General features: G+C 43.1%; 1 protein-coding gene across 23 annotated transcripts in view; it reads left to right on the top strand.

Moving 5' to 3' along the window:
- CFAP221 (cilia and flagella associated protein 221) overlaps window positions 1–19,417 on the top strand; it is a 114,038-nt gene that overhangs the window by 34,794 nt on the left and 59,827 nt on the right. For 18 of the 23 annotated variants that reach the window (XR_012421056.1, XM_074008864.1, XM_065525381.2 and 15 more), the window contains one exon: window positions 5,633–5,736. The exons of the other annotated variants lie outside the window; for them this stretch is intronic. Coding sequence is in view for 17 of the 18 variants with exons in the window: in XM_074008864.1 (XP_073864965.1) it covers window positions 5,633–5,736 (104 nt within the window). In the remaining variant the exon portion in view is untranslated. The remainder of the gene's footprint in view (window positions 1–5,632; window positions 5,737–19,417) is intronic. 23 annotated transcript variants of the gene reach the window in all.

Below are 19,417 nucleotides of genomic sequence, written 5' to 3'. Positions count from 1 at the left end.
TAATAGATTGGAAGATAGTAATAATACAGGAATTCACCCAGAATAGAGTATATAGAGATTACATTTTACATGAAGGGAAATTAGTGCGTATGGAAGCTAGACTGAAAAGCTCCAAGACATATGTGTCTAGTAAATTAGAGTTCTGTCAGGTGAGAGTGGAGGGAATGGTACAGAATAATACCAAGCTTTTCAGAATTAAAGATAACTGTGAAGATTTGATCAGTGCATTCAAATATTAATATCTAGCAGGATAAAGATAAATTTCTACCTAGACACATAAGAGTCAAGCTGCAGAGCATCAAGAATAAAGAGAAATCTTGCCTGTAATTCCAGCACTCTGGGAGGCCAAGGCAGGAGAATCACTTGAACCCAGGAGTTTGAGGCCAACCTGGGCAACAAAGTGAGATCCCATCTCTATAAATAAATAAATAAACAAACAAACAAACAAATAAGTAAGAAAAAAAAGAGAAACCTTAAAAAGCTGCCAGAGAGAAAAGAGTGATAATCTACAAAGAAAATGACAGCTATTCTTCATCAGCAACAAACAATTAAAGAAAGATGTGGAGTAAATATTTTCAAAATGCCAAGGGAAAATAAACAGTCAACCTAAAATTTTTCCCAAGGAAGAAAATAAAAAATAAGTGTATTTACATAAGAATTTCCCACACACAGTCCTCACTAAAAGAAAATTTTAAAGGCATATGCCAGCAAGAAGAAAAACATATTCAGAAAGTAGCCATGGGAATCGAAAGAGAATGGCAAACACCAAAATTAATTACATATATTGGTAAATTTAATTAAGTAACCATTTTTAAAAGTCAGTATTTTTTGTTGTTTAAGCTAAAGCTACAACTCAACATAGCATATACAAGATGGAGGGGTAAGAAGGAGTCTTCAATAGGCAGGTAGGGCTGACCGCACTGTATTTGGGAGGATAGAAATACTAGGTATGTGTAGACTTTGTTGGGAATTTCCAATAAGTAAGACATATCTTTTTTTTTTGGACAGGGCCTGTACTCTGTCAACCAGGCTGGAGTGCAGTGATGCGATCTCGGCTCACTGGAACCTCTGCTTTCCAGGCTCCAGCCATTTGCCCATCTCAGCCTCCCAAGCAGCTGGGACTACAGGCACACACAACTGCACCCAGCTAATTTTTGTATTTTTTGTAGAGATGGGGTTTTGCTACATTGCCCAGGCTGGTCTTGAAGTCCTGAGTTCACGTGGTCTCCCCGCCTCAGCCTCCCAAAGTGCTTGGATTGCAGGCATGAGCCACAGCACCCAGCTGTCAATAAGACATATCTTTTAAAAATTTAGAGTAATAATTAAAATCATAGAAATGCAATCTATAGCTGCCAAGTCATAGGAGGAAAAAAAGTAGAAATATAAAAGCAATCAGTCCAGCAAGAGGCAAAAGAACAAAAATGAAGCAAAGATGTTTTTTAGAAAACACAAAACAAGGTGGTAGAAATAAGTTCAAATATATCTATTATTAATTGTAACAAATGAAAACTGATTAAATTCACCTATTAAAATGAAAAGATTATCCCACCTGCTAAACATTTTTTAATCCAGCTATATCCTACTTTCTGGAGACACACCTAAAATAAAACTTTTCAGGAAGTTTGAAAATGAAGGAATGGAAGAAGTATGTATACCAAGCAAATTTTAACAAAAAGAAAACTCCTTCATGATTAAGTGGAAAAAAAGCTTAGAAATAGATAGAAGAAAATTTCCTTGACCTGATAAAGGCTGTCACAAACTTTCTAGAAACATCATTCTTAGTGGTAAAAATTAAAGTATTTCCAATAAAGTCAAAATAAGAAAAAGATGCTCTTCACTTCAATTCAGTATTATACTGGAAGTCATCAATGCAATGATCAGAAAAAAAATATGAGTTATAAGAGTTGGAAAAGTAAATAGGAAAGAGTCTCTCTTTTTTTTTTAGATTTTATGACTTACACTGGGATTATAGGTGCAAGCCACTGTGCCTGGCCTAGACTGTATACTTTTTTACATAGAAAATCTGAAGAAATCTACAGATAAACTTTTACAGCCCATGAAAGACTTTAGCAGGGTTTTAGATCAAAATCCAAAAGTAGCATTGCAATACACTAGCAATAATGAATTATAAAAGACAAACATTCCATTCACTATGTCACAGAAGCTATAAGATACCTGGTGCTATGGTCTGAATATTTGTTTCCCCCTCAAAATGCATGTGTTTAAATCTAACCCCCAAGGTGATATATTAGGAAGTGGGGCCTTTGGGAGGTGATGAAGCCATGAGGGCAAAGCCCTCATGAACAGGATTAGTGTCCTTATAAAAGAGATCTGGAGAGCTCCATAGCCCCTTCCATTATGCAAACACACAGTGAAAAGATGGTCATCTATGAACCAGGAAGTGGGCCTGCACCAGACACCAAATCTGCCAGCACCTTGATCTTAGACTTCCCAGCCTCCAGAACCGTGAGGAATAAATTTCTGTTGTTCATAAGCTACCCAGTCTATGGTATTCTGTGATAGCAACCCAAACATACCAAAACACCTAGGGAAAAACTTAACCAAAATGTGTAAGCTCACTATGGAGACACTTATAAAATTTGATTGAGGACATAAAATTAAACCTTAATAAATTAGAGACATACCGTGTTTATAGTTTAGAACAGATTTCAATTTTCTCTAAAACAATGATTGATAAAACTGACTACCTTAAAATTAGAACTTTATGTCCAACAAAAAACACCACAAATAAATCAAAAAATAAACTATGGTTTGGAAAAGATACTTGTAATGCATATAATTAACTAAATTAATATTAGAATTTACAAATGAGGCCAGGCATGGTGGCTCATGCATGTAATCCTAGCATTTTGGGAGGCCAAGGCAAGAGGATCACTTGAGTCCAGGAGTTTGAGACAAGCCTGGGAACATAGTGGGAACTCATTTCTACAAAAAATTTAAAAACCAGTTAGGCATGGTGGTGCATACCTGTGGTCCCAGCTACTCAGGAGACTGAGGTGGGAGGATCACTTGAGCCCAGAACATCAAGGCTGCAGTGAGCTATGATTATGCCACTGCACTCCAGACTGGGTGACAAAGTGAGACTCTGTCTCAAAAAAAAAAAAAAAAAAAAAAAATTTACAAATGAATAAGAGAACAAAACAACTGAATAGAGAAATGGGCAAAGGATATGCACAGGCAATTCACAGGAGAGGGAACCCAAATGAATAAACAGGAACAGAAACTTAACCTCAAAAGAATGAGAATGAAAGTGAAATGAGATGCCATTTCACCTCCAACAGGTTGACAGACGTTAAAATGCCTGAGAATCCTAAATGTAAGCAACAGAAACTCTCCTATTCTGCTAGTAAAAGTGTAAATTGGTAAAGGGCTTTGAAAAATATTTTAGTCGTATCTAGTGAATTTAATATTTTTACTTTGCTACTAACCAGAAATCCCATTTGGGGTTATTCCTAAAGTAGCTCTACTGCAGGTGCACATGGAGTCATGCAGTAGGATCTTCACTGCCACACTGCAATACTGAAAAAATGCAGACAACCTAAATGCCCATCAACAGGAGAGTGACTGAATAAAGTGTGGTATGATTATATAATGGAATACTCTTCACTAGTTAAAATGAATGAACAGACCTTTACATATGTCCATGGATAAGTCTCACGTAGTGTTGAGCAAAAATAACAAGTTTCAGAGCAATATTGTTAAAAACAAACAATATACTATATATTTTATGCATACCACATATTGTATGCATACATATGTAAGTAGTAATTACTAGAATGCATGAGAATGGTAGAACAGTGAATACGGGGTAGGGGTCACTTATAAAATTTGATTGAGGACATAAAATTAAACCTGAATAAATTAGAGACATGCCGTGTTCATAGTTTGGAACAGATTTTAATTTTCTCCAAAATAAAGATTGATAAAACTGACTATCTTAAAGAAGGGAGGAAGAGAGAGAATTGGGGAAGGAGCTACAGGGAGCTTCAACTCTTTTGTAATGTTTTATTTCTTTAAAAACATAATGCTGATATGCCCAAAGCAAAAGATTTGTTAGAGCTCAGTAGTAGATAAAGGGGTTGTTATTTTATTGTTCTTTACATTTTTCTTTATATTTGAAATATTTCACAGATTTTTTAAAGATAGTGAATTTTAAAGCCAAATAAAAATGTTTTGGCATAATTTTAAAAGCCACATGTGAGTTATATCATATCCCCAAAATTGCTACTGAAAAAAAGGGTTATTTTGCTTCACACCAACAAGTATTTGTTGAGCCTTTGGTCCATGCGACACTCTGGGATACACTGGAGACCCAAATGGACTTGGTCTCTGCCTTCATAGGACTCTGAATCTCCAGGGAAGACAGACTCTGGGCAGGCAGGGAAGCCTGTCATTATTGGAGACGTCCACAGACAGATGGGTTCGGATGGGTCCTGCCCAGAAAGTAGAGCCCAGCTGGCCTGGCAGCTCTGCTCAAACCAGATTACAACTGTGTTCTCCTGGGAATATGAACTGGAAAATGAGAGGGGATGGGCAGTTGGCAGGGAAGCCAGAAGCTAAAAGGATAAGAGGCAGGGTCAGCCTCGAGGCAGGAGGGCTGTGATGGGGTGAGGGCTCAGAAGGCGTGGGGTAGAGAAGAGATGTACAGAGTCAAAGATGAAGCTAGCTGGTGGCTGAAGGAGAAGGGAGGGTGTGCAAACAAATCAGGAATGCAGGGAGTGGATGGGTCACTTGAAAGGAGGCACTTGACTTCCTACTGCTGCAAGGGGACCCGACAACCTGCCCCCAGCACTGCATAGGACGTAGAATTACCCTGGAGACTCTGCTCCCCCAGGCAGTCAACTCTGACTGACTTGGATTGCCCTGATGGAAGGACAGGACTTTATGGGAAGCATGGGGCACTCCAAGAAATGCTACCGCTGCTACAGCTCCTGGGGTGCTGTAAGCAACAGCTTCAAGCTAGCTTAGAAGTCTGCCTTGTCTTGGGGTGACAGACCATTTCTGAGTACATAGACCTCCTCCACGTTCTCTAATGGTTGCTGGACTTCTGACCAAATAAAGAGTACCTAGCCTATTTCAATCAAGCACAGCCCAAGGTGTGATTTCTTCCATGCTGTCCCATCCAGGCTCTATGAAAGGCCAGGGGTCTCCCAGGCTTTCTATAAGCCCATCTGTTTGGCCTTTCCTTGGTTCGGTGAGGCCGAGCTGTGTGGTAGAGACTGCCTTTTCCTATCACTGCAACTCTGGAAGATAAACCTAACAGTACTCGAGGGGTAGCAAGGACAGTGGTGTGAGGAGTATGGACACCCAGCACAATCGACTGTGTAAAATCCGGTTCTGCCACTAACTACATCACCTCGTGTGGAACACTTACCCTCTCTTGTGCCTCAGTTTCCTCTTCTGTAAGTGGGGATAATCACGGCACCATCTCATAGGATTAAAATAGTTACTACATGGAAAATGCATGGGATTACTCCTGGCACACAGGAAGTGCCAGATCAGCATTGGCAGTCATCATCGTTTATTACATAACTTAAGTCTCCATTCCTTGCTACCAAAAGAACCAGTAATACAGAAAAATAATATTTTTATTTTCTTTTTTGTTTTGCAGCAAAAGTTATGTTATTCCTTTGCAGTGCAGCTGCCCTGTAGATTTTGAGTTCTATATCACTTTGATTCAGTCTCATCAAGCCTTTGCTATTGAGCCAACATCAGGTAAGGAGTGTGAAGATTTCAGGTTTCCTGGCTCACGCCTGTAATCCCAGCACTTTGGGAGGCCGAGGCGGGCGGATCACGAGATCAGGAGATCGAGACCATCCTGGCTAGAACGGTGAAACCCCGTCTCTCCTAAAAATACAAAAAATTAGCCGGGTGTGGTGGCGGGTGCCTGTAATCCCAGCTGCTCTGGAGGCTGAGGCAGGAGAATGGTGTGAACCCAGGAGTCAGAGCTTGCAGTGAGCTGAGATCACGCCACTGCACTCCAGCCTGGGCGACAGAGCGAGACTCCGTCTCAAAAAAAAAAAATTTCAAGTTTCCAATTTCTTTTGAGTTCTCGGGTCAAGGAGAGGATTTGAAAAGTAGGTGTCAAGTTCTAAAAACAAGAATAAGCTGCACTCAAAAGTTATATTTTCAAACACATAACAGTGATGAATTTTACGCATAACAGACATGATATAAAATGGAATTAGACACATCAGAAAAATGACACTTTGGGATCATTTGTATCATGCAGATAATTTTTAATAATGTTCAGGTAAGTTTCTTCCAAGATCGAAACTTAAAATCAGAAATTGATCCATTTCCATTCTACGTTTGGCTCCTGGTGCATCCTTGGTTTTGTATCCACCTTATAATTCAATTTCAGATAAAATAGGAATCTTCTTTCTTCCAGAGCTTTTAGAATCTTAGTGAAGGGTCTGATGAATTTGTCTCATCTGTGGTGTGGACAGTATGTTTTTGCATGCCCCAGAGGACATAGATCGCTAGGCTGCTAAGGACATTTGAAAGTGAGATTTTACACCTAAAGTAATCTCTGCTTCCCAGTTCCTGTCTCTTGATATTTAGGTTTGGGATTCAAGTATCTGTCCACAGTGGTCTACTGTGGTCTACTGTGGACAGATATTTAAAATCGTTAAATTTAAACAATTTAACAATTGCTAAAATGGTTTTAAGTCTACGTATTCATTTGTTTACAACTCTTTCAGTACTGCAAGTACATATTGTGTCCGACAAATGAGTGTTTAAAGCAGAAACTGTGAATTAATTCTAAATTATGAAATGTACATAGATTATTTTCTAGAGGACCAGGAGCCATTCTGAGATTTTTTAAAAATATAAGGTAACCACTGTTTACATTGCAAAAAAACAGGACTTGATTCTCTTTTCAGAGAGAAGAGGCTTATTATTTTCAGCTGTGTGGGCCTGAAAAAGAAGGGAAAATAAGTGGTCACTAAAATTATACTAAACAAGATAATATTTCAGATGTTAAGTATAGTTGATATTCTCACAGTAGGTTTCCTGTGGGTCCCTGCCCCTCTGATGGTCCATAATTCTGTTAAGTTCCATGGGCAGAAGGGACCACTACAATTTCTGAGCAGTCATGATGGGAGCTGTTTTAGACAGGTCAGCGTGCAGGTTTACAGGTATGACTGAGGTGGGTACAGACAGGAGTCCAGGAATTCGTGGTGTTGGAATGAACTCACGTAGCACTTGAGATCTTGAAGTGAGCTAACATCAGTAACCAGGAAAAGGAAGAAAAACTTAACAGCTTATGGCCTAGCCATACTTCTCTGAAAAACAGTGACCTAAGACTCAGAATATTAATTTACCCAGAGGGTTTTGAAACACAACCTATTCAAAATCAGTGTAGTACGTAGATCATAAAATACAGCATTAAGCAGAATTGACTGACAACTATGTATGACACACTTAAAAAAATCATGCAGGCCTTTCCCCCAGTGCTCGGATTATAAAATGTGGAGCCACATAATTCAGACAAATGCATGATACATGAAATACTTTGTCTGATTCATCAGATAAGAGTTTGTGGTTGTTTGGTACTTTATTTATTACTTAATATTTTAAATTTGTCCTTTAAGTGAAATTAAATTGAATATACCAGTTTGGAGTTGAGAGAGAGGGGAGTGCTAGGGACATACACTTGGGTGTCACCTGGTGTTGTACATTTATTTGTACAGCCGTGGGACTGGACGTGAGGTCACCTTGGGAGTGAATGTGAATAGAGAAGTGGACCAAGGACCACTCAGACACTCAGAGGACAGCAAGGGGAAGTGGATCCGGGAACAAAGAAAGACCAAGGAAGAAAATCAGGAAAGTGCAGTGCAAAAGAAGAGAATGAAGGAAAGAAGGAGAGAAGCCCAGCCAGCCAGGGCTCTTGATCTTTGGGATCCGTCTTTTGCTGGTTTGAATGACCTGCATTGTGTGGATGGTGCTGCTGATGTGGCATTCCATACTGGTCTCATGGGCTCTGCCCTTCAGCCTCCTCGGTAGCTATTTTATGAATCTCAGGCCATCGTTGCTCCACCAGTCTCAGGAACGTTCTTGTTTTGGTTCCCACTTTGATGATGTATCAGTACATCTTTGGCTGTTAACACTTTTGAGGTTCCAGAATTTCACCTGCAGTGAAGAAAGCCTTGGCTGCATGGAGAGTGAGTGCAGCTCTGACGATCTTTGTGCTCACTGGGCTCCTGACTTGCCAGGTATTTGGCTTGACTCGGAGGCCATATAGCTGGACAGTCATGGATGGCTTTTTGGCCACAAGGCATTATGGCCTCCGTTTTACAAACTGGCTTCAGATAGACTAAGAAACTGGGCTAATTTTACACAGTTAGCATGTGTATTTGTAGACACTGTTTCAAGCACATGTTTGGTAACTGATTTCTAAAAGACTTGGGACATCCGTCGTCTGCTAGGTTATGAAGCCGTATCTTCTCTAGGAACTAGAAGCATCATCTATGCATACCTTCCAGGCATGTTATGCTCAAGTTTGCCAAATGAAAACACAATTTGAATCAAGCTATTAATAATTCTATTTATAAGGTATGCCCTCAACTTTAACTCAACGGGCCATCGTTAAGATGCCGGTGTGCCCTGTAGTTGTCAAAAGCTCGACCTGCTGTTGTTGGGGCCAAGATATTCCTGAGACTGGAGAAAATGAATAGAAGATTTTATGGCCTTCCTGTACTGCTGACAAGAAATCATGTGCAACCAAAACTTCAAGAACACTCTGTTGATAATTTTGGAAGAGCCAGCAATACATGACTTTGGCCAAGATTTTTTTTTCCGCGAACTCTGAAGAGAAGTATTGACCAAGATCTTATTAGCATCGGAGATCAGGCAAATGGCACAAAAAAATTGTTGAACTTGTCTACTTATCACTATTTTGTGATCCTGGACATTCCCTTGTTGTCACATGTGCTAAGGAAGAATTCATCTAACTCATATAAATGGTAAATTATAGCATTAAATGACTGGCTAAGCAAGACTTCCTTGGGGGCTGTTGCTTAGAGTTCTTATATAAAGTTTCAATAAGTTCATTCTCTCTTTTTTTAATTATAAGAAATATATAAGCCACTTACAAATAATTTTATATTTTGCATTTTCTTCTGAAATGCACATTTTTTTACAACTTTATATCAGTTTGGGAATAAAGCCAGAGACTCTGCCCTTGCTTTGGCCTCAAACCACTTTTTGGTTCTAGACATTACCTGGGGGCCACCAATCCAGCAGGAAGCACCTTCTAGCAAAGAACCAATTCCCATCCTCCAGCATGAGCACAAAGACACCAAGAGCAGGGTAACCTGCCTGTCGAGGTTCAAGGCACTCTCATGCAGCACCTGCTCTGGGCAGCCTGTCTGGACTTGCCCATAGTCCAATCATGCCATCTCAGCTGGGCTCAGCCATACTCCTGGCTGTACCTGCCACTGTGCTGTCCACACACCAGCATTTACCCACTTATATTTCAAAAGGGAGCATGTGCTGGTTCCTTTTTGCCCCTTTTTTCTCCAAAGGCCCGTTGGCCCCTGGCTGAGGTAGTTTATCACATAATAAGCCCTACCTGCGGGGTCCAGCAGCCTTTGTGAATCCAGGGCAGAGCCATTACATCCACAGGGGAAAATGATGAGGGGAGGTTTCCCCTACTTCTCCTCCCTGCCTCACTGTACTCCTGCGGACAGGTGAGACAGAAGGCCCCCAAACCCCAGCACAAACTGTGCAGGGGACAGATCAGGATTGTCACGGGGAGGGTAAGACTGGATCTCCCGCACACAGCGCAGGCCCCCATAAAATGCTTCTTGCTGGTAGTTAGGACCATGATGAACAGCCTCATCTCAGAAAACATATACTGGCCATATGACTGCTTACAGAAATGACAACATGCAGGTCTTTGGCAAGGTTCACTTCCAACAAGTAATGGAAATTAGTGAGATAAGCAGCAAAGGGCCTCTGATAATGATAGCCTTCCGGGTCAGCAAGTGGAGGAACAGCCGGGGGCCATATGCAGGGTTGGAAAAGAGTCCTCATGAGAGGTAAAATCGAGAGATCAAACCTTTAAAAGATTTTCCAAAGCACCAAACCCAATAGTGAGGAAGGGGAGAATAATTAGGGATAGTTAATATATGAGATGCAAATGAGTTCCCTAGCTTTTAGAGGATGTAGGTAATTAATGACACACTGAAGAAGTCAGGAAAAGCTGGACAGACAGGTGGCAATTTTCTATCACATTGGTAGCAATGGTCAGTTTTACCTGGTGCTCAATATACCCTTGATGGGTGTCTGGTTGCACACAGCATGGCTGGCGTGATGTTCATAATTGTTTCTATTTACTGATTGTTAGCCACATGCCAGGTGCTGTGCTAAGCACATCACATGCACTATCTCATTGAATTCCATAACCCTGTCCAAGAGGACCGTTTGACGGGCTGTCATTCTGGGCTAGTTGAGCTCAGTTGACCACAGCCGCAGTCAGTGAACTTGACCCAGAGGACAATGCCTGTGCCTTAACGAAACTCTTACCTCACACCTCTACTGCGCATACAGAAGTGCTTGTTCCAGCAAAGCCAGGAAGAAGTCAGAGATGGTTTGGCCCAGCCTCTCACCCTGCTGGGAAAGCCAGTCTTCCAGGAGGCTGGAAGAGAATGCAGCTTTCATGATAGACAGCAGGCACTTCTGCGGGTCCCACAACGCTGGTCTGGGGTAGGTGCCATGCCAGAAAACAGGCCACAGCAACAGGAAAAAAAGAGCCACTCCAGGTGTAAATAAGTATAGAAGAAATTAGGTTCAGCAAATATAAATATTTCTTTAAAAATGTCTTTATAGAAAATGAAATGTGTTTATTTTTTAAAAATTAAAACACTGAGCCAGGCACGGTGGCTCACACCTGTAATCCCAGCATTTTGGGAGGCCGAGGCGGGTGGATCACAAGGTCAGGAGATCGAGACCACGGTGAAACCCCGTCTCTATTAAAAAATACAAAAAATTAGCCGGGCGTGGTGGCGGCGCCTGTAGTCCCAGCTACTCAGGAGGCTGAGGCAGGAGAATGGCGTGAACCCGGGAGGCGCAGCTTGCAGTGAGCCAAGATCGCACCACTGCACTCCAGCCTAGACGATAGAGCGAGACTCCGTCTCAAAAAAAAAAAAAAAAAAAAAAAATTAAAACACTGAAGAAAAGTACCAAATCCTAGTTGAAAAAACATTACCGAGAATCTCACCACTCCAGAAATAACTATCATGAACATTTAACTATCCCTGCAGATACCTCTCTGTGCTTATGTACAAAGAGGAGAAAGAGGAATGCTGGAGGCGTACACTGATGCAGAGACAACAGAACACTACAAGAAAACTTGGGTCATATGATATGTAAAAATGCTGTTACTTGATATTGACTGAAGAAAAACAAGTGAAGCTAAAAGGAATTGGTGGACTTCCTGGGTATATGCAATATTCATTCCTAAAATTTGTTGCTGAAATTAAGAAAAGAGATCATGAGAGCGTTAAGAGGTCAGAGCCACTGTCTTCTTCATCTGTGTGCCTCATCTTCAGCTGGAATCTTGGCCATGGGAAACCGCATGCGTGCACTCTCTCCCTTCCCTCTTGGAACTCCCGGCTTTGTCGTACCCTTCTATGTTGTCTATAGCATTTATATTCTCTTTTGTGACCATGAATGCCGTAGCTCTTTAGTTTCTATTGAAATGGAGCCACAGATTTCACCTCTATTCTTCATTCCATGTTCTCTACATTCCCAAATTCTTCACTTGGGTTTTTCTGGCTGTCTGGATGCTGTCACCTAGTGGCGTGTTAACCAGAGGCTCCTGGGGCCGCATGCCTGAGTGCCCGCATGTTTGACAGTGTCTCTCTGCTGTCTGCAATCTTGAAAGACAACCTGGTGAGGTATAACAGTCTTGGTTTCCAACCTGGTCTGTCTCAGAACTTGGCAGACCTTGCTGATTGTCCCTGGCTTTGGCTTTGCTAGGAATTTGGAGGCTGGGCTGAGTTGTTCCCCATCGAAGGTGAATTCTGGATGCCCTCAGAAATTTTATTTTTAGTCTTGAGGTTAAGCAATTCACCAGGATATGTATTGGTGTTTTTCTGCATCATTTTTGTCCCCTGAAACGTGGCATGTCCTTTTTGATCTGGAGAAAAATGACTTTTGTTATTTTGGGAAATGTTTCAACTCGTAAAACCTTGAATGTTTTCATGTTCTATTTGCTTTGTTCTCTTCCTCAGGAATACCAATTATGTGTGTATATTGGTTCTCCTTTGCCTTCAGTATCTATTATCTGCTTTAAAATAATTTCATTTTGTGTGGATTTCCCATTCCTACCTGCCACATCCTTACCTGTGTTTTCAGGGTGCGTGTATGTGTGTGTGTGCATGTATGTGGTGTTTGCATGACTGTGATGTATATATATGAGTGCGTGTTTATTGTTGTTCTCTTGCTGAAGTTTCCACCTCAGTGCCTGTGTTAGTCTGTGTGTTGCTATAAAGGAATATCTGAAGCTTGGTAATTGATTTTTTAAAAAAGAGGTTTAATTGGGTCTGCAGGATGTACAGGAAGCATGGTGCTGGCATCTGCTCCTAGTGAGGCCTCAGGAAGCTTCTAACTATGGCAGAAGGCAAAAGGAGAGCAGACAGTATCAGATGGTGAGAGAGGGAGCAAGAGAGAGGTGGGGAGGTGCAGGTTCTTTAAACACCAGCTCTCATGTGAACTCAGGGCAAGAACTCACTCATCAGCAAGAGATGGTGCTCAGCCATTCATAAGGGATCCACCCACATGACCCAACACCTTCCACCAGGCCCCACCTCCAACAATGGGAATCACATTTCAACATGAGATTTGCAGGGGACAAACATCCAAACCATATCATACGGTTCCTTTTTCCACGCATTTCCTGAGCTCTACCAGTTCTCTTTTCGTCTCCTTCGAGTGTGTTCTTACATTGCTTCCTTGAATTCTGTTGACTGTTCCTGTGACAAGGCCATACTGTCTGTTTTCTTTAAGACTCTGGTGAACTACCTGTGTCCTGAGGTTGTCCTCTTATCATGTGTATTTTTTTTTTTTTTTTGAAACAGAGTCTCACTCTGTCACCAGGCTGGAGTGCAGTGGCGTGATCTTGGCTCACTGCAACCTCTGCCTCCCGGGTTCAAGTGATCCTCCTGCCTCAGCCTCCTGAGTAGCTGGGACTATAGGCACCCCCCACCACGCCCGGCTAATTTTGTTGTTGTTGTTGTTGTATTTTTAGTAGAGATGGGGTTTCACCATATTGTTCAGGCTAGTCTTGAACTCCTGACCTCGTGATCCACCCTCCTCGGCCTCCCAAAGTGTTGGGATTACAGGCGTGAGCCACCGCACCCAGTCATCATGTGTATTCTTTATGTGATTTTGTTTCTGTTCCTCTCCTCCTTCAAAAAGTATTAATTTTTAATTTTGCAGTTTACATGTACAGCACCTGTGGTGTTCTATTCAGCACTCTGCTTAATGTTGAGTAGAGCCTGCCACCAGCAAAAGAATAATGCGGACAAAGGAATAATAATTTGAAGAGCTAATGCTTACATCATGCTTACCATGTGCCAGACACTACTCTGGATGCATAAACTCATTTAATACCCCAACAACTCTTATGAAGTGGATTCTATTATTCCGTCCACTTCGCTGATGAGGAAGGTGAGGCACGGAGTGTTATGCAGGTTGCATAAGGGCACAGAGTTGGGAAGCAGCAGAGCTGGGGTTGCAATGCAGGGAACCCAGCCCCACAGTCTGTGTGTTCAAGCCCTCTGAGAGAATGTCTCCCATCTCTGCTCAGTGGTCACGAGGGCTGGTGGCTCCCAGGAGAGTCACCTGTGCTGTGTACTGCTGTGCAGTGGTCATGACTCTCCTTTCTCCCTACCAGGTCACTTTCAGCACCTTCTGAACTGGGTCCAAGGTCACGGACAGTGGGCATGGCGTGGCAAAATAGCTGCTTCTTCAGCCCCTTCCCCTGCTGGTCTGTGATGCCGGGGTTTGGTCTCCTTTACCTCTGTCCCTGTTCAAGGCCCAGCCGTACTCCTACATTTTGTCACTTTAACCAAAGAGTAGTTGGAGACTTTTCCAGGGCTGTGACTCTTACTTTAGGGGAAATCTACACCTCTTGGTTCTCAGCATGCTCCTGTGTTTCAGTTTACAGGAGGTGGTAGTCGTGCTTCCTATTGTGCTTCAGGATTATAGCCACTTCCCTATTTAATATATTTTTTTCCTTACCATTTTTATCCTCCTTTTCCTTATTGTTTTGTGATTTCAAAGAAGGGTAGTTGAGCTGAAGCTTTTCTTCACCGTCTTTTGCCAGAAATGCTCTGCGCTTGGTTTCTGCAGGGCTCCCCCCCTCCCTGTGGTCTTACATTCTTCATCCGTCCGTTCATTCCATAAGTAACTACCAAGCGCCTGCTGGGCATCAGACACTGGTATAGGCGTGGGTACTGCAGAGAGCAAGAAAGACCTGGTCCCTGCTGTGTTGGAGCAGAGATGCCAATGGGGGCAGAGACGCAGGCCTGCAAACAAAAGACGTTGTCCCGAGTAAAAATGGTGGTGAGAAAAATAAGACACGATGATGTGACCAGACAACTGCTCTCGACTGGGTGATCGGGAAGAGCCTCTTGGAGGAAAAGTCATGTCGGCTTAGACCCAGTTAAAAAACGGCACCAGACTTAGGAAGAGAGTTTCAAGCAGAGGAAGCAGCCCACACAGGGCTGCAAGGCTGGAACAGGCTGGGCAATGGCTACATTCAAGGGAAAGACGAGAGCCCATTGTGCACAGGGTGTGTGAGCAAGGGGAGGAGTGTGCAAGGCCTATTGGAGAGGCCGGAAGGAGTTCAAGGAGGGTGGGTGTTAGGATTGGCTTCTGAACGGGGTGGGAGTCTCCTGGAGAATTTGAAGCGGAGGGTGGCATGGCCTGACACGTATTTTAAAAGGTCTCTTTGGCTCCTGAGGGGAAGGAGGGTTGGAGTAGCACAAGGTGGGCGCAGGCCCCCCCTTCAGGAAGGAGCTGAGGTTGGCTCAGATGGGTGGTGACCTTGGAGATGGTAAGGGACAGATGGTGAGTGAATGGGCTCCAGCAGTGGGTGGTTGGGGGTGCGCTGCACTTCCTCCAGCTCCTGGAGCAGGTTCCGAAGCCCCTCCAGTTGTCTTGCCCTCCACGGGTGCTGTCTCTGTGATGTCAGACACCAGTGCCTCTGTGCTGCACGCATTGCTCCTGGCCAGCAGCTTATATACCTGATGGAAAGGGAATTCCTGGCCTGGCTTAACCCCCCCAGCATCCTCTACTCAGACTCCTCCTCCACATCCCCGCATCAGCACAGGCATAGCCCTCAGGTTGTCTGGTCTTGCTGCCAAGGTCTGCATTTTGGATATTTGATGTACAGGGATGAAATAGAAAGTCAGTAGATTCCGAAAGACTTAATTTTACCACTTATGTCTAGTTCCAGTCAAAAAAGCTTGCTGGAGGGAGAAAGGAATAAAAGATTAAAATAAGTTCCGGGGATTGTTAGCGTCTCAGTATGTGTACCACACGTGTCTTCATCTGCTGTGGCTGAGCAGGAGTTGTTCTTCCTGGGAAATTTAGACATGAACCGGTATCCAAAAGCCCTCGGGGCTTCTCTTTCACCTCTTCACGATAAGTGTCCAGGCCTATGTTTTAAACTACACTTTGTAGAGGCCGCCGAGTCCTTGTCTTCTGAGCTGTAGATTGCCTGCACTTGGCACTTTTGTGGAGCAAAAGGAAGACCTGGTGCTTTGGGACGCTCATCCCAGTGATTTGGCGTCACGAGGCAATTGCCTCTTCCTGTGTAAGAACTCAAACGGGTCAAGTGTAAGTTTTTCAAGGAAATATTTCTTCTTTCTGATATTTTAATGACAATTTAATACACAATAAATTGTTACTTGTTTTATTTAGCATAAGGATTGGGAAGGCCACATTTATAGGACACACACTATGTGCCAAGCATTATCCCAGACCCTGTACATTATTTTCTCCTTTAAGCCTTGTCCAGTTTTACAGATGAGAAAACTGAGCCTCAGCTAAGGCAGCCAAGCTGAGTTACACAGTTCATGTATAATCAAGCAAGGACTAAGTAAGGGTCTGTGTGGTGCTGGGGCCTTTCTCTCACCCACACTCTCTGGGCAGCAGCAGGGGCTGGGGAGTGTGGCCACTGTGAGTGGGATGGTAGCCCTCCCTTCTATAATCCAGTGAATCGAAAGCATGGTTAGAATGTGGATGATTTTAAAGCTAACTAGCTATTAATTTCCCAACATCAGCTTTGAGAGATCCAGTAGTTTACCCAAAGTCACCCAGCTAGAGGAACCCTAAATCTTGGAATATTAAAACCAATACTTACAATGTCCAGGTTCTTGGCGCTTTGAACAAGGAATTGGACAAAATGCACAGAGCAAGGAAAGAATGAGGCAACAAAAGCAGAAATGTACTGAAAACAAAAGTATACTCCACAGGATGGGAGCCAGCGAGTATAGGGGCTCAAGAGCTCTGTTACAGAATTTTCTGGGGTTTAAATACCCTCTAGAGGTTTCCCATTGGTTACTTGATGTACACCCTGTGTAAATGAAGTAGTGACCACCAGTCGGAGCCTGAAGTGAAGTTACAAACTTAGACTCCTATGCTTTGGTTGCTTTCTGCAATCAATCAGAGATGCTTTCCATTTTCCATCTGCCATGCAGAAAAATTACAAAGGGAGTAGCCTCCAGTCCTTTGGTTACTTAGGTGCGGAGAGTTGGGGTTTTCCTTCTGATTTAGTTCTAGGAGGTCAGCGTGAATCGGCCTTAGGTTCCTTGTGTCTCCAGACCCTTTTCTGCCTCAGGAACACTGTGTGGATTGAATGGCTCTATGACAATTTAGGGAGAGTGATCTGTACTTTTTGAGATCTTTGAAGAAAAAGTTATTTTAAAATTAAATAATTTTACGGTGCTAGTACAATGTTGTAGTAACACTGTCTGGACATGGGAAAGAAGAAATTTTTTTTAATGTTCCCCATCCTGGGCCTCACTGCCGTAACAAGTAATGTGCTTTTGTTTTTCCGTCTCCTTTCAATAACTTTTCATGTTAATGCTCATGCTTTGTATAATCGTAGTCCAGGTGAAGACACGGTGGTATTTACCATTATATTATTTTTCAGTGCTGTTACGTTTTCTTATGATACCCATCATATTCATCAACTAGGGTGTTCTTAGCCTTCAGTTGATTTCTGAGTTTTTTCCTCTTCTCTCTGTCTCTGCTCACCACCCTCCATGTCCTGTGATTCAACATTACCCCTGGTTATGTTAAGGGTGGTGATCTGAAACTGACCCAATGAAATTGGCCCGAAGTGTAAAAGAGCAATTTGGGCTTGTCTTTTCTTTTTTTTTTTGTTTTGAGATGGAGTCTCACTCTGTTGCCCAGGCTGGAGTGCAGTGGCCGGATCTCAGCTCACTGCAAGCTCCGCCTCCCGGGTTTACGCCATTCTGCTGCCTCAGCCTCCTGAGTAGCTGGGACTACAGGCGCCCGCCACCACGCCCGGCTAGTTTTTTGTATTTTTTAGTAGAGACGGGGTTTCACCGTGTTAGCCAGGATGGTCTCGATCTCCTGACCTCGTGATCCTCCCATCTCGGCCTCCCAAAGTGCTGGGATTACAGGCCTGAGCCACCGCACCCGGCCTGGGCTTTTCTTAAGGAGGTAGTCATTGTTGGGGGTGAGGGTACCCTTCTCACTTTAAAAGCGTGAAACATACTCTCCTTTGTCCCACTGTTAGTTTTGGCTGAGCAGTAAGTGGTAACTCCTTGGCACGCCTTTTACAGCTGCTAACATTTGACAATCCACTGCTCCCTGTTAATGGAAAAAGCGGCCTACTCTGGTTGCCTAGACTACACCTTCACAGTGTGCTTTATGTATTAGGTCTGAGCTGGCAGCACTTAAAAATAAATCAGCTAGGTCAAGGCAAACATTAATCCTTGCTTCCAGAGCTTGTCCTTATTTTTTAAGTTAATGAGCTAGAGCAGAAGCAATAGAATGTTCTTATTTTAGAGCCCCGGATCAATTTATGGGCTAAAGGGGGCTATTTTCTGACCAAGTGGGTGGTCAAAGTATTGAAGCCCCACACATGATGGAGAGTCACAGTTTGTCTCCAGCTGGTCTTAGGTTGGCTGGTGGACCCAGGGTCTTCTGCTGATTCCCTCCTCCCTGCAGTGGATTCTAGGGTCGCTAGTGAGTATCACTGAAAGAGTTCTGCTCTCAGGAACTTGATGAAGACCTGTTTCTGAAGCACTGTGCTGGGGATCCAGGAAGATATGAAAGCTATGGGGCTGGTGTCTGCTTTATGAACTTGATATCTAGTTGGGAGACAGGGAAACTTTGAAAGGTAACACATCAAGGGTACGCGAGTTCAGTAGGGCTGACAGAAGGTTCCTGTGGAGGGAGAGGCATGGATAGTTTGGTGTAATATGTAGGTTGATATAGGCTTTTAAGTTTGGGTTCATTCACTCATTCAACACGAATTTATTGAGCTGGGAATGCAGTAATGAGCAGGTGCCTGCTTTCCTAAAATTTACACTCTAACTAGGAGAAGGCAGATGGTAAATGCAGTAATTTCCGGGAGTAGGATGAAGCTAAAAGAAAATCTGGAGAGAGCTCTTCAGGCCTAGGGAATTGCAAGTGCCGAGCCAGTGCAGAGTGCAGAGCCAGCAGGAGCCAATGATAAGGGATTAGAGCCAAGGCTCTTTCCTTCTCATACCCCTGCTCCCACCTCTTCTCACAAGGGGGGCCTTTCCTTTCCACCCACTTGCTTCCCCATGCCCTGTTGGTATTCATGTCTTGACTTTGTATTTTATGTTCATTTGTTTATGTTTTGCTGTCCCCAACTAGAATGTAAACTGTGAGATCTGGGATTTGTTTTGTTTATTGCTCTAACTCTAGTGCCTTAAACAGTGCCTGACACACAGTAAGCACTCAATAAGCACATGAATGGGTGAAGGAAAGGCCCATGTGGTTGGGCACAGGGAGAAGGGAGGGTCGCACAAGATTCAGGAAGCAGATGAATGGAAAGGAGGGCACGTATGGGGGACTGTGCAAGGCCTCCGCAGGGACAGTGGGAGGACCAGATGCACAGGAGCAGGTGGTCTCATCTAGAGAGCAAACCTAAGAGCCTTCATTGGAAGTCAGAGAGAACATTCGTCCTCCAGTTACATTCTAGTTGGGAACAGCAATAAGTAAATAAATAAATAAATAAATAAATAAATAAATAAATAAAATTGATCCTCCCTTTCTTCTCTTTTTCTCTCCACATTTGTTAGCACTTACTATGTTCCAAGCACTTACTATGTTCCAAGCCCTGTCGGCACCAGAGATACAAAAGAAGGATTAGGCA

Source organism: Macaca fascicularis, chromosome 12 (genome assembly GCF_037993035.2).
Source record: "Macaca fascicularis isolate 582-1 chromosome 12, T2T-MFA8v1.1".
Taxonomy (NCBI): domain Eukaryota; kingdom Metazoa; phylum Chordata; class Mammalia; order Primates; family Cercopithecidae; genus Macaca; species Macaca fascicularis.
The sequence above is the reverse complement of the archived record's forward strand: the minus strand, read 5'-3'. Positions and strand labels throughout refer to the sequence as shown.